The sequence below is a fragment of the Sarcophilus harrisii genome, chromosome 4 (genome assembly GCF_902635505.1).
Source record: "Sarcophilus harrisii chromosome 4, mSarHar1.11, whole genome shotgun sequence".
NCBI lineage: Eukaryota > Metazoa > Chordata > Mammalia > Dasyuromorphia > Dasyuridae > Sarcophilus > Sarcophilus harrisii.
Window position 1 is genome coordinate 355253036 of NC_045429.1, and position 13645 is coordinate 355266680.

The 13645-nt window shown below is 39.5% G+C and overlaps 1 protein-coding gene and 1 pseudogene across 9 annotated transcripts; one reads left to right on the forward strand and one right to left on the reverse strand.

The window, feature by feature from the left end:
- Positions 1 to 1521: 1521 nt before the first annotated feature.
- On the reverse strand, positions 1522 to 11019 carry LOC116423330 (keratinocyte proline-rich protein-like). Of its 9 annotated transcripts, none has more exons than XM_031966580.1 (5): positions 10559 to 11019; positions 10086 to 10322; positions 3253 to 3614; positions 2943 to 2990; positions 1522 to 2870 (listed from the first exon to the last, which is right to left on the reverse strand). In XM_031966580.1, the coding sequence occupies exons 3-5, from the start codon at positions 3591 to 3593 to the stop codon at positions 1961 to 1963; spliced, it is 1299 nt and encodes a 432-aa protein (XP_031822440.1). In that variant the 5' UTR covers positions 3594 to 3614; positions 10086 to 10322; positions 10559 to 11019; the 3' UTR covers positions 1522 to 1960. The 9 variants fall into 9 exon arrangements, with proteins under 9 accessions (XP_031822440.1, XP_031822439.1, XP_031822438.1 ...); XM_031966579.1 differs by having other exon boundaries at positions 3229 to 3614; XM_031966578.1 differs by having other exon boundaries at positions 1522 to 2990; positions 3301 to 3614.
- An 864-nt stretch (positions 11020 to 11883) lies between these two features.
- Positions 11884 to 13187, forward strand: LOC111720495 (annotated as a pseudogene).
- Positions 13188 to 13645: the final 458 nt, after the last annotated feature.

Below are 13645 nucleotides of genomic sequence, written 5' to 3' on the forward strand. Positions count from 1 at the left end.
TGATGCTTACTGATGGTTTTAAATAGATGCTGCTGATTATTTTAAGGAAAAGTCCATTTATTCCTATACTCTCAAGTGTTTTAATAGGAATGGATGTTGGATTTTATCAAATGCTTTTTCTGCATCTATTGAGATGATCATATGGTTTTTGTTAATTTGGTTATTGACATGGCCAATTATATTGATAGTTTTCCTAATATTGAACCAGCCCTGCATTCCTGGTATAAATCCTACTTGATCATAGTGTATTATCTTGGAGATGATTTTCTGTAGTCTTTGCTAATATCTTATTTAAGATTTTAGCATCAATATTCATTAGGGAGATTGGTCTATAATTTTCTTTCTCTGTTTTCAGCCTACCTGGTTTAGGTATCAGTACCATGTCTGTGTCATAGAAGGAATTTGGTAGGACTCCTTCATTCCCTATTTTATCAAATAATTTATATAGCATTGGGGCCAATTGTTCTTTAAATGTTTGGTAAAATTCACATGTAAATCCATCTGGTCCTGGGGATTTTTTCTTAGGGAATTGTTTAATTGCCTGTTCTATTTCTTTTTCTGAAATGGGACTATTCAAGCAATTTACTTCTTCCTCTGTTAGTCTGGGAAGTCTGTATTTTTGGAGGTAGTCATCCATTTCACTTAGGTTATCAAATTTATTGGCATAAAGTTGAGCAAAATAACTCCTTATTATTTCTCTAATTTCCTCTACTTCTCTATTACTCTTAAGGGGACTACTACCATACCCAGTCACCCAAGCTCTTAATCTATATGTCATCCTCAGGCTCTTAGTCTTTTTCACTCTCCATATCTATTTTTTTTTACCAAGTCCTGTCAATTTGACTTTTATAAGACCTTTTCTATATGTTCCCCTTTCTCTTATACTACTACCATTCTTCAATGGACTCTTATCTCATGCCTGGATTATTGCAATAGCCTTCTAATATTTAACTGCTTAGCATAATGCCTGGAACATAGTATAAATATTATCTTCTTCATTCCCAGCTTTAAATCCTATGATCACACAAGTTAGGAAACCATTATTATAGCCTTAGCAACTTCTGACTATAACCATTTTCCATGTCAAAACATAAATGAAGGAAGCCTCTTTGGCATAACTTATTCAAAAATGATATGTCAAATCAAACTCAATTCATAGTAAGGAGAACGTCACACAAACATACACAAAAATTACTGGCAAAAAGGATAGGGATTTTTGCATACCCCATCAATACTTCCTCACTGTGTGATCTTTAGCAAGTTCTATGACCCCATAATACCTCAGTTTTCTTATCAAATGCTCATCTCAGAGATTCTTTTTAAAGGAAAAACAAGAGCAATAATAAGGGATATAGGGCACTTGGGAAGCCAAGAAGCATGCTACAAAAGTCAATTGATTTTGCTCCTCCCCAGTGATAGCCTAGACCTATGAAAAAATGGATGAAAAACATTCATCTGGAAAGAGTTGACTGCCAGAAAAATAAAAGATAAGTGATGAAAAAGGAGAAAAACTATTTGGTGTCACCATGAAACAGAGGCTTTATTCGGAGTGGTGGAAAGTAGTGGAACGATATCCCAGGGGGATGGAAGTCACCACTCAATAGCACAGAGGAAAATTCACATAGTGAACAGGGAACCAGGGAGTCTGGTCTCTCAGGTGCGTTCTTCCATTGAGGTTCCAGGAAGCCTGGCAAGGAGTAGGTTAGTGCTTTCACTGCTTGCTGTCTTTCATCCAGGAGGTATGGAAACACAGATGGGAGATGAGAATTAGTTAGAGATCTTCTTTCTGAAAGTACTGCAACTCCAGGAACAAAGATGTTTCTCTCAGGGATTTCATTCCATCCAGGGCAGATGAAGGGTAGAGACATATGGAGGAGCAGAAAGAGAGAGTGAGGGAGCCCTAATCTCCACAGGGATGCGCGAATTCCTAGTTTCATGGTTCTGCTAGCATCTTGCACTGCTACTTCCTTTTGAGTGAACATTGTTGCTGGCAGAGTGAAGGGCATAGGGGATATTTCTGCTGGCAATGCTGTGGTGGGCATGGCTCAGGGTACCTAGGAGGGTATGGTTCAGTGTACCTAGGAGGGCATGGCTCTAGGCACCTAGGAGGGCATGGTTCAAGGCACCTAGGAGGGCATGGCTCTGAGCATCTAGAAGTGTATGTTTCAGGGCACCAAGGAGGGCATGGTTCTAGGCACCTAGGAGGGTATGGCTCTGAGCACCGAGGAGGACATGGCTCTGAGCACCGAGGAGGACATGTCTCTGAGCACCTAGGAGGGCATGGCTCTGAGCACCTAGGAGGGCATGGCTCTGAGCACCGAGGAGGATATTGCTCTGAGCACCTAGGAGGGCATGGTTCTAGACACCTAGGAGGGCATGGTTCTAGGCTCCTAGGAGGGCATTGTTCAAGGCACACAGGAGAGCATGACTCTGGGTACCTAGGAGTATATGATTCAGGGTACCTAGGAGGGCATGGCTCTGGGCACCTAGGAGGGCATAATTCAAGGCACCTAAGAGGGCATGGCTCAGGGCACCTAGGAGGGTAGGGCTCGAGACACCTAGGAGGGTGTGGTTCAGAACACCGAGGAGGGCATGCCTCAGTATACCTAGGAGGACATGGCTCAGGGCATCTAGGAGGACACTGTTCTAGGCACCTAGGAGGGCTTGGCTGTAGGTACCTAGGAGGATATGGTTCAGGGCACCGAGGAGGGCATAGCTCCAGGCACTGAGGAGGGCAGGGTTCTGGGCACCTAGGAGGGGATGGTTCTAGGCACCTAGGAGGGTATGGTTCTGGGCACCTAGGAGGACATAGCTCAGGGCACCTAGGGGGACATGGCTCTAAGGACTGAGGAGGGCATGGTTCAGAGCACCTAGGAGGGCATGGCTCAGGGCACCTAGGAGGGCATGGCTCAGGGCACCTAGGAGGGCATGGCTCAGGGCACCTAGGAGGGCATGGCTCAGGGCACCTAGGAGGGCATGGCTCAGGGCACCTAGGAGGGCATGCTAGCCCTAGAGGACAGGTCAGGCCCTAGGAGGGACAGGGCATCCAGGGGCAGCCTAGGAGCTAGGCACGATTCAAGGTACCTAGGAGGGCATGGTTCAGGGCACCTAGGAAGGCATGTCTCTGGATATCTAGGAGGGCATGGCTCAGGACACCGAGGAGGACATGGCTCAGGGCACTTAGGAAGGCATGGATCAGGACACTTAGGAAGGCATGGCTCAGGGCACCTAGGAGGACATGGCTCAGGGCACCTAGGAAGGCATGGCTCAGGGCACCTAGGAGGGCATTGTTCAGGGTACCTAGGAGGGCATGGTTCAGGGCATCTAGGAGGGCATGGCTCAGGGCATCTAGGAGGGCATACCTCTAGATAGCTAGGAGGACATGGCTCTGGGCACTTAGGAGAATATGACTCTAGGCAATTAGGAGGGCATGGCTCTGGGCATCTAGGAGGGCATTGCTCAGGGTACCTCAGAAGGCATGGCTCTGAGAATTTGGGAGCACATGGCTCTGGGCACTTAGGCTGGTAAGGCTGTGACCAAGAGGAAGATAGCTGGCAAGGCTGTTTGCACTGTTGCTGATTTTGGTAGGACATCTTTACTGGATCCCCGTGTATCTGAAAGAAACATAAAACACTGTTTGCAGACAGAAAATTCCAAGCATGAGAAGGCCTTAGACTTTCTACTGAACTAAATCATGTTCTTAAAAGTCTTTTGAGCTAGATTGAGGGTTAACAAAATGATTGGTAGACTGGTGACTTCAAATTCTGGGTGAAACATTTATTAGCTCTATAACCTTATATAAATCATTAAACTTCTCTGAGACTTGTTTTCTCATTTCTTATTGTTGTTCAGTCATTTTAGTTGTATATTATTTGTTGTGACCCTATGTGAGGATTTTCTTGGCAAAAATACTGGAGTGGTTTGCTATTTCCTTTTCAGCTTATTTTACAGATCAAGAAACTGAGGTAGGCAGAGTTAAATGACTTGCTCAGGGTCCCACAGCTGGTAAATGTCTGAGACCAGGAAGAGAAATTTGTGCTGCCTAAATGTTCCTTTTCCCATCTCTAAAACAGACCAAAGAAGAATATTCTATTTGTACATCTATTCTACTTGATGAGGAAAGCTCCCTTTGAACTGTTTATAAATATGAGTTTTATAAATATGGCTTTTGCTATAATTTCTTCACTCACATCCTCTTCTAACATCTCATCACAGCAGAAAAGTGACTCTGGGGTCTCAGAGCCAAAGAGTAAAGTACAAATTCTACTAGGCCCTTCCTAACTGGAAATGGATTCCCATTCAGAACAAGCAATACATAATCTAAAGCTAAGTTAAAATTAGTTTGATCAGCAGATGATAAATTGAGGAGGTGATAGCAAATCATAAAGACCATGGTCTAAGGCATAGACAGGTTGGAGGGAGTCTTTAGATTAAGGATATTATGATTTGAAAGATTTTTTATTATTGTTTCCCTGATTCCACATCTCCCCCAACTTTCACTTCAATTCCTTATCTACTCACTGGTCTCTGGAACTAATTCTCTTTTTCTTTAGTTCATTTTCTAGAGAATTTAGGAACCCAGGGTCCTTGATGGCAACATACACTACATACAAGGGGTTATGAGACCCTTGTATAACTCTGAATATCTAAATGTCTATTTCCCATCTATAAAATGAAGGTGTTCGACTATGTATAAAGAAAAAAAAAAAAACAATGGTTTGGAAGTTAGAAGACATAAATCTGGGTCAATCAATCCATCAATAAGTATTGAGCAGGCAATTATTATTTACCAAGCATGGTGCAATTAAGCACTAGGGATATAAAAAAAAAAATCATTGCCCATGTCCTCAAGGAGTTCACACGTTAATAGGAGAGGCAAGGTTCTTCTAAGAAATATGGAAAGTTAATGAAAGGTAATCTTAGAAGGACAAGTTTCTCTGGGCTTGTATCAAACATCTGAAAAATAAGTGGGCCAGAACGAGTGATCTGGAAAACTATTCCCAATTCTAACATTACAAATAAATCCTGATGAGCTATGGTTTTATAAGTGATCTGAGAGTATGAATAAAAGCTTGAGGGGAAAGGACTAAACTCACTGAAATTCTGACTAATCTTGTGATAAATCCACTTCACCATTATCATCATCATCACCACAACTATTGGGCCTTGATTAAAACCAGGGATGGGTGTGGGGAAGATGTACCAGTAGTTATACAGAGACAATCCAAGAGGCTATCATGTTGGCTGACTCCTCCTGGAGCTACCACTGCTCCTCAGTCAACATGGTAGCCTCTGGCATTGTCCAACAATTGAATTCCTCTATAGAAGGATGGAGCAAGGAAGGTTCTAACACATTCCATAGAATCCTTGAGTTCAAGGCCCTTTCAGAAACAAACTCAAAGACCACCCACATAAAAGCCAACCAGAACAGCCTATTCCTAATAGCTTTCAACAAGTCCTGATTTCCTGATTTCCACCACTCCAACAATTAAACACATGATCCTCACTTAATCACAGAGTTTAAAGGAATTCTAGAGGTCATCTAATCTAACTTCTTTTTACAAGTGAAAAAACTGAAGTCCAGTAACTTACTAGAGTTCACACAGTTAGTGAACCTGAATCAGTATTATACCTAGGTCATCTAATTCTGTCTCCAGCCACTCATACTTTCTTCTGCACCTTAGCCAAGTCACTTAACCCCATTTGCCTCCATTCCTCCTCAATAATACCTCAGAATTTCAATTTTAGAAAGGATCTTAGAGACCAAAAAAGAAAACAAGAAGTTTAGATTATTCTGATGTCAGAATTAAAAGAAACTTTAGAGATTATCTATTGAGAGCTTTTCATCTTACAGATGAAAAATTGAGGCTGAGGAGAAAAAAAATAACCTGATGAAGGCCACCTAACTTAGGAATATATCCAAGGGTTATATTCAGGCCTCATCATTTCTGATAATAGCATTTTAAACAGCACTGGTCATTTTACTGGAAAATATGAAAATTAAAAAATGACATTATGAGATTTCAGGTATTTAATATGACATTATCAGTTTATATTATTTCATAGCACAGTACAATGTGTAAGCAGAAATTCACCAAAAGTCCAATACACTTCTTTTGCAGAAAAAAAGAGCTAATACCAAAGAAGCAAAGGGACTATAACCCAGACTCGGAACTTGGGATTTCCAGACCAGAGCTCTCCCTGTTCCACCAAACTGCCTCTACTGACTTTCAGCTTCCAAAAGAAATCCAGGGCCCAAGTTTAGCCCTGAAGAAACTCGGACTCACCAGATGCTCCAGCACAGATGAGGAACCAAGTGGTCAGTAGATGATTGTGGTATCAGCAAGAGTCCCTTTATAGGGCTGGGAAGTCCTGCCTTGAGGAAGTGGGGACAGTTCTAGACTCGGAGATCACAACTATCTTAACAAAATTTAATCTTCCTGCAATTCTAAAAATGGCTTGCCACACTCATCTTTATTTCTAGGACTTCCCTCTTTTGTAAGCCTCACTATAACTGCCTACTTGTGAGTAATTCATGCAGAAGTCCCTGCCCTGACTGAAGTCATATTCCTTTGTTACAGAATTGGTTGAATCCAAACCATTCCTTGTCTCAGTTAGTTGCCCTGGACTCTCTCAGGACTATCTAAGGCTTATCTGTAAAATGATCTAGAAATGATCTAGAAGAATAAAGTCATTTAAGCCTATTTGTCTCCTTCCTCCTTTGTAAAATGAGTTGAAGAAGGAAATGGCAAACCACTCTAATATCTTTGCCAAGAAAACCCCAGATGGGGTCACAAAGAGTGAAACATGACTGAAAATGAAGAAACAGAATAGAATTAAATTCCATTAGACCAGTAGTCTAGTCTGTCAAGATTCTTTTGGATCCTGATTGTGATGTATTATTAGCTATCCTTCTCAATCTTGTGGCATCTACAAGTCTGATGAGCATACCATCTTCAACCTTATCCACATCTCTGAAAAAAAAAATGAGGGCTCTAATGGAGACCTCCTACGCCATTAAAATCAAATCATCCAATCAGTACTTAAATCCATTTCATTATATTCTCATCTCTTGATTTTTTTATCTTCTCTTAAAGAAGAATACTAGATGCTTTATTGGTGCCTTTGAGAAGGTCAAGGAAAACTATATCTTGACATCCTTCTCATCTATTAGTTTCTCTAGTAAAAAAAAAAAAATAGGAAATTTGTTAATCTGCATGACCTGATAAAGCCATGTGTATTCACTGGAATCACAACTTCCTTTTCTAGATGTTCATCAACCATCTCTTTCATAATTTCTTCTAGAATTATACCAGGAACCAAAATCAAACTTACTGGCATTTAGTTTGCAGGATTGATTCTCTTCCTTTGGGGGAAAATTGGTATAAGACATTTATAGCAGCTCTTTTTATGGTGGCAAAAAACTGAAAAGTGAGGGGATGCCCATCAGTTGGGGAATGGCTAAACAAGTTGTGATACATGATTGTGATTGAATATTATTGTGCTATAAGAAATGATGAACTGGTTGATTTTAGAAAAGCATAGGAAGACTTGCATAAAATCATGAAAAATGAAACAAACAGAACCAACAGAATGTTATTTACAATAACATCAATATTGTTCAAAGAATAACTGTGAATGACTAAGTTATTCTGAGTATTATAAATACTCAAATCAGTTACAAAAAATTCTCAAAATAAAGATGCTATCCATTTCCAGAGAAAGTACTCTAAATAGAAATATGCATTTTATGGTATATATGTATATGTGGTTTTTTTTTTTTTTTTTGCGTGTGTGTGTGTAGTATCTATATCTGTGTCAAATGTTTACCTTCTCTAGTGCAGGATGGACCTGTTCAGAACTTAAAATGTAACAAATAAAATAAAATTTTTAAAAATTGGGAGCAACATTTTCTTTTCTCCAGGCTTGTGGTAGCTCATTATTTTCCGGCAGTTTCTCAGTATCACTTATGATGGCTTAACAATAACATCTATCAGTTCCTTCAGGACTTAAGTCCTTAAGGATAATGGAGGACTTAATGATCACTGAAGAGAGTTAATTTTAATTCGTCAAAGACAAATGGAAACTCTAATAATATTTTCTCCCTCATCTTGGGTATTAACTCCATGCTAGCTACCTTTGTTCTGTCATTTCTGTGCAAAGGTTATTTTCCTTTGCAAAAGAAAAAACAAAAATAAAATAAAACAAAATATGAATTGAGATGCTTTACTTTCTTTCCATTGTCAGTTATCACTATTTCATACACCTCAAGAAAATATCCCATAATTTTTTGATTCTCCTTTTACTTCCAATGTGAAATAAATTCCATTTTGTTGTCTTTAAATTCCTTCACCAGACATAACTCATTCTGAACTTTAGCATTCCAGCACTTATTTTTATATGATTGTATCTCACATTTATACACATCTTTTGTTATCTGGACTTGCTTCCATATTCTAACGACTCCCTTCTCTCTCCCTCCTCCCTCCCTCCCTCCTCCCTCCTTCCCTCCTTCTTTTTCCTCCTCCCTCCCTTCCTCTTTCTTTCTCTCTCTCTCTCCCTGCCTCCCTTCCCCCTTCCCCCTCTCTTTTCTTTTCTTACAATTTAATAGGTTTGGCGAATTATCTGGTCTCTTTAGATAAATCTCATTTTCCCTCCTGATTGGGATTCTTTTTTCCAGGTTTCCCGCATTTTCACCTTAACAACTACCTCTTATTCATTCCTTCACATTTGGAAGATGAAATTATAGATAAATAAGCTATGAAGTTATTAGCTGATCTCTTTATAGCAGGGAGAAAATTCAATCAGATATTGAAGACTTCTCTACCCCACAACCACTTTATCATAACTCTGTATGTCTTTGATTGATGGTTCATTGTGGTACCCTTTGAGGTTTCTCTTTAGTGGTTTGAAAAATGAATGACTTTCATCAAATTACACATAGTTAATTGACAAGGTCAGAATTTGAATCCATTTCTGTTGTCCATTCTACCACTCTGACACTGTTGTAGCATCAGGACAAATGGTATTATCATGAATAAAATAAAAGAGACAAAGTTTCTTTAAAAAAAACTTAAGATAACCAATAATCAATAAATTGATGATCAGTAATCTTAGTAACCAAAGCCACTTAAGTATAAATAAATGGAAGACATATCAGAATAAATCCTGGTCTATCTCCCTAACAGCAATTTCCTGGGAATTCTCCTGATAAGAGCAAAGCAACTCTTGATTGGTGGATATTAAATGAGGAGGTAGGTTAAAAGTTCCCAATTCCTCTTCATTATTGGGGAAAGGGAGGAAGGTTGAGGTCAGATGAGAAATAATTGGTCATGAGTTTTGAGTTCCCTGTAGTAATCTGGTCACCCTGATCAAATCCTTTCTGGTTTTATTTTTTATTTATTTTTATTTATTAAATGAAGATCTAGAGACCACAAACTGTAATGAAGGGACCAAGGTCACATGAATAGCCCTTAGTAGTTCTTGGTAGTGAGAACCAGCTCAGTTTAGTTTTTTGGAATAATAGGAAGTCCCAGAAAAGACTTAGATAGGGACTGGTATGTGACCACATTCTTCAGCCAATTTCTGGAAATGGTTTTTCTAATGAGAGCTAAAACTAAGAAGTAGGTATTTTAAAAAGAGAAGAGTATATAACAAATTAATATCAATAACCAAATGATACAACATTAAAATTAATTTTACTCAGTATACTTAACAACTTCCTCCTCATAGATTAGTCCTCTTTGTGTAGGCTCTAGTTCCCAAATCAGATTCACTAAATTCACTAAGTTGAAAGGTTCTCTATTTCTTAGCTGTTCTCCCCTTCCTACAATTTAGTTTCCACTACAAGTTTTTGTGCCAAAGGACAGCGCATTCAAATAATGAATCTTCTGCTAGAATGTCCTTGATTCCATCTGTATAATCCAGAAAATTTGAATGGTTTGACACCAGTTGAGTAATGCTCCTATGGTGATAGATTTATAACTGGAAGTGACCTTTCATGATTATATGGGATTCAAGACATTTCCATTTTTCATCAGCTTTACTCTGGGTAGAGTGGGAAAACTGGATTTACTTAAACATACCTCCACCCAGTGAAACAGGTCTCTTAGATTCCATAATTTTCATCATATCTGCTAGGGATCAGAGGCTTGTTGTGACATCAGTATTTGCCATGATTTCTCCATGGAGCTGAACCTTCATGCTTCAGGAGCAAGAAGAGCAAGACCTTGTCTTCACCTCCCCCTGAACTTTTAGGCTTTTGGTTCCTGTAAATTCCAAATGACCTTTGGGCAAAGACTGTCAAAGGCTTTTTCTTGCTCCTAGGATAAAGAACAACTTCTTTAGCCTGGCATTTAATGTTTTCCACAGTCTCAACTGGGTGATATTAGTCTAGTACCTACTTTCTCCATCCTCATCAAGCAGGTCTGCTGGCTGTGCCCTTTACACTGGGTTCCCCCTCCCATGCCTATACCTTGGCATAAGTGATCTCAGTGTTTGAAATATACTCCCTCCTCAACTTCTCCCTCTAGACTTCCGAAATACACCTCCTCCTCACCTCAGTCCTGTAGACTTCTTTGCTTGCCTCCTTTGAAGCACAGCTCCTGTTCGAACTCTTAAACGCTCTTCTTTGCTTTTATCTCCGATTATTAACCCTGCCACTCTTGAAATTACTTTGTATTAAAAATGCTTTCCCTTGGAGTCTAGGGCCCGACTGTCAGCGCTGAGGCCCCGAACTTCCTGCCCCTCTGGTCAGTGGCCCCCGGCCCGATTCTGGAGTGGTTAATGGATGAATTGTTGAGCCACAGAGTGCTTCAGGCCCGGATCTATGAGCTCCAAGAGAAGGCGCTAGCCTCGGCCTTGATTCAGTGCGTTGACTTGGTGCGTTTCTAGGGCGGCCTGGATGGCGCGAGCCAGCGGGCGCGGGGCTTCAGCATGGACCACGGGTGGGTGACCGAGCAGAGCGCCACTGGGACAGGGCCATGAGTCTCTTTGCTGCCCGTCCTCCACCCGCGGGAGCCCGGCGCGCTCTTCCACGCAGAGGACCCGCTCGATACGCGCTCGTGCAGCGCTACCGCGGCCTCTGTTAAGACAGCAGCCAGCTTGGGGCGGAGTGCGCTTCCTGGTCCCGCTATGAGCAAACCTGCTCAAGACCCCGACCCTGAAGAAAGCTGAGGGATGGGTGGTAAGTCTAAAAAACCAATGCCACTAAGAGATTGGTTCACCCAAGACCACATAGCTAGGAATAACAATGGCGGTATTTGAGTTAGGAAATGAATAGTCTCGGATTGGTTTTCTTTTACATTTTTTAAAAAATGTATTTGATTTTTATTTTAGGTTATACTTGTACATTCATTTGGAACATATTTCCATAGAAGTCATATTGGGAAAGAAAAACCAAAACAAAAGGGAAAAAGCATAAGAAAGAGAAAAAAAAAAAAAAGAAAAGAAAAAAGGTCAAAATAGTATGCTTTGCCTTTGGTTTCCATAGTTTTCTTTCTGGATACGGATGGCAATGCCCATACAAAGTTATTTTGGAATGCTTTGGATCATTGATTTGTGGAGAAGACCTAAGTCTATCAGAGTTGATCATCATACAATCTTACTGTTGCTGTCTTTCCTGTTTTCCTGATTCTGCTTGCTTCACTCAGCATCAGTGCATGTAAATCTTTCAAGGCTTTTCTGAAGTCACCTTATTTATGCTATCATATAAAACAATAATATTCCATTAGTCATATGCCATAACTTAGTCAGCCCTTCCCCAGTTGATGGGCATCCACTCAAATTCCAATTTTTTGCCACCCCAAAAAGAGCTGCTATAAGCATTTTTGCACATGTGAGTCCTTTTCCATTTCTTATCATCTCTGGGATACAGATCCAGTAATGACACTGCTGGATCAGAAGGTTGTACAGTTTGATATCCCCTTTGGACATAGTTCTAAATTGCTCTCCAGGATAGTTGGATCCATGTACAACTCCACTAACAATGCATTAGTGTCCCAGTTTTTCCACATCCCCTCCAGCATTTATCATATTCTTTTCCTGTCATCTTAGTCAAATCTAATAGGTATGAAGTAGTACCTCAAAATTGTCTTAATTAGCATTTCTCTAATGAATAGTGTTTTAGAGCATTTTTTCATATAAGTGGTTTTAATTTCTTCATCTGAATGGTGTTCATATCTGTTCATTGTATTGTTCCTGAACAATGTCTGTTCATATCTTTTGATCATTTATCAATTGGGGAATGATTTGTATTCTTATATATTTGACTTAGTTTTCCATATATTTTATAAGTGAGGTCTTTATCAGAAATGCTGGCTATAAAATTGTTTCCCTTCATCCTTTCTTCTAATCTTGGCTGCCTTTAGGTTTTGTTTGTGCAAAAAACTAGAGCATGATACTTGGTTCTTACCTTGTGAAGTGCTACAAAAAATGAATGAACATAAGACCGTACATCCTGTCAAAAATCAGATGGACATGAAGCAGAAGTGTTAGGCCATACTGAAGATGTCATTTTCTCCCCCTCACAATTTAACATCTTGGAAACCACTGATAGTTTTGTATGTTGCATTTACTGGTGAGATTTCCAACAATATCCAGGCAATAGTGAAAGTTTTCTCCAACAGAAACAGAAGACAAAATCAAAATTATCACTGCAATTATCTGTTCTATCAATTTTACCTAGTAAGGACTACAAGATATTGGGTTGTTAAATGAGTTGTTAGGAACCCGCAGAGGAAATTTCCTTACATTGAAACTTTTTAAACTCTGTTACCTATACCTGGATTCACTGAGTTCTTATTTAGGAGGAATGAATTCTTTATAGTTATGAACACAATGAAGTCTCAAATATCTTAGGAGACCCCATTCCTGAAAGTTTGAAGATTCTTTTTAACTAGCTATGAATGGATGAAATCTGAAAAGCTGATCAGGTGATCAGATATGGAGGGAAGCATTATGGATGTGCCTCAAATCCAGTGGCAAACTTTCATTGAAGTGATGTGGAATTTAACTGGTTGGCAGATTTGAATTTCAAAGGCAAGTACTTCATCCTGTGGAATGATGGTCAATTATATTTCTCGAAGGAAACTTCTATGAATAGTTCTGCATGACTGGAAGCCAAGAATATCAAAGATTCTGAGATTCTAAATTTAGTTTCTCAGTTTCAGAAACTTGGTAAACTTTAAACAGATACTTTTAAAATTGGAAGTCTTTTTTTCCCCAAATCAGGAAGTAATTGTAGAGTTTTGTGTCTCAAAGAAAACCTTTGTAATGAAACAAATTGAACTGCATTCTCTTTCAAACAATGGATTTGTAAAAGATTCTATATCCCAATTTACAGTAATTTTACTTCACTGTACTAGCAAATGAATGAAAATTTCAGCTATTAGTCTGATAAATATACTGATAAATTATTCACAAGCTTCTTTCTGGGTCTTCTATCTATTTAACCAAAGAAACCACTAACAAATGGAATTAACTGAATGAAGACCTCTCATAAGAATGTGGCCTTGATCTATGCTCTAATTATGACTTGAGACTTTGCAATAACAAGTTGAGTTATAGCTAAAAGCTGTATGTGTTTGATTATCTTAAATAAACTTACATTCCTTTCCTCTCCCTCCTCCCCCAACCTTTTCATTAG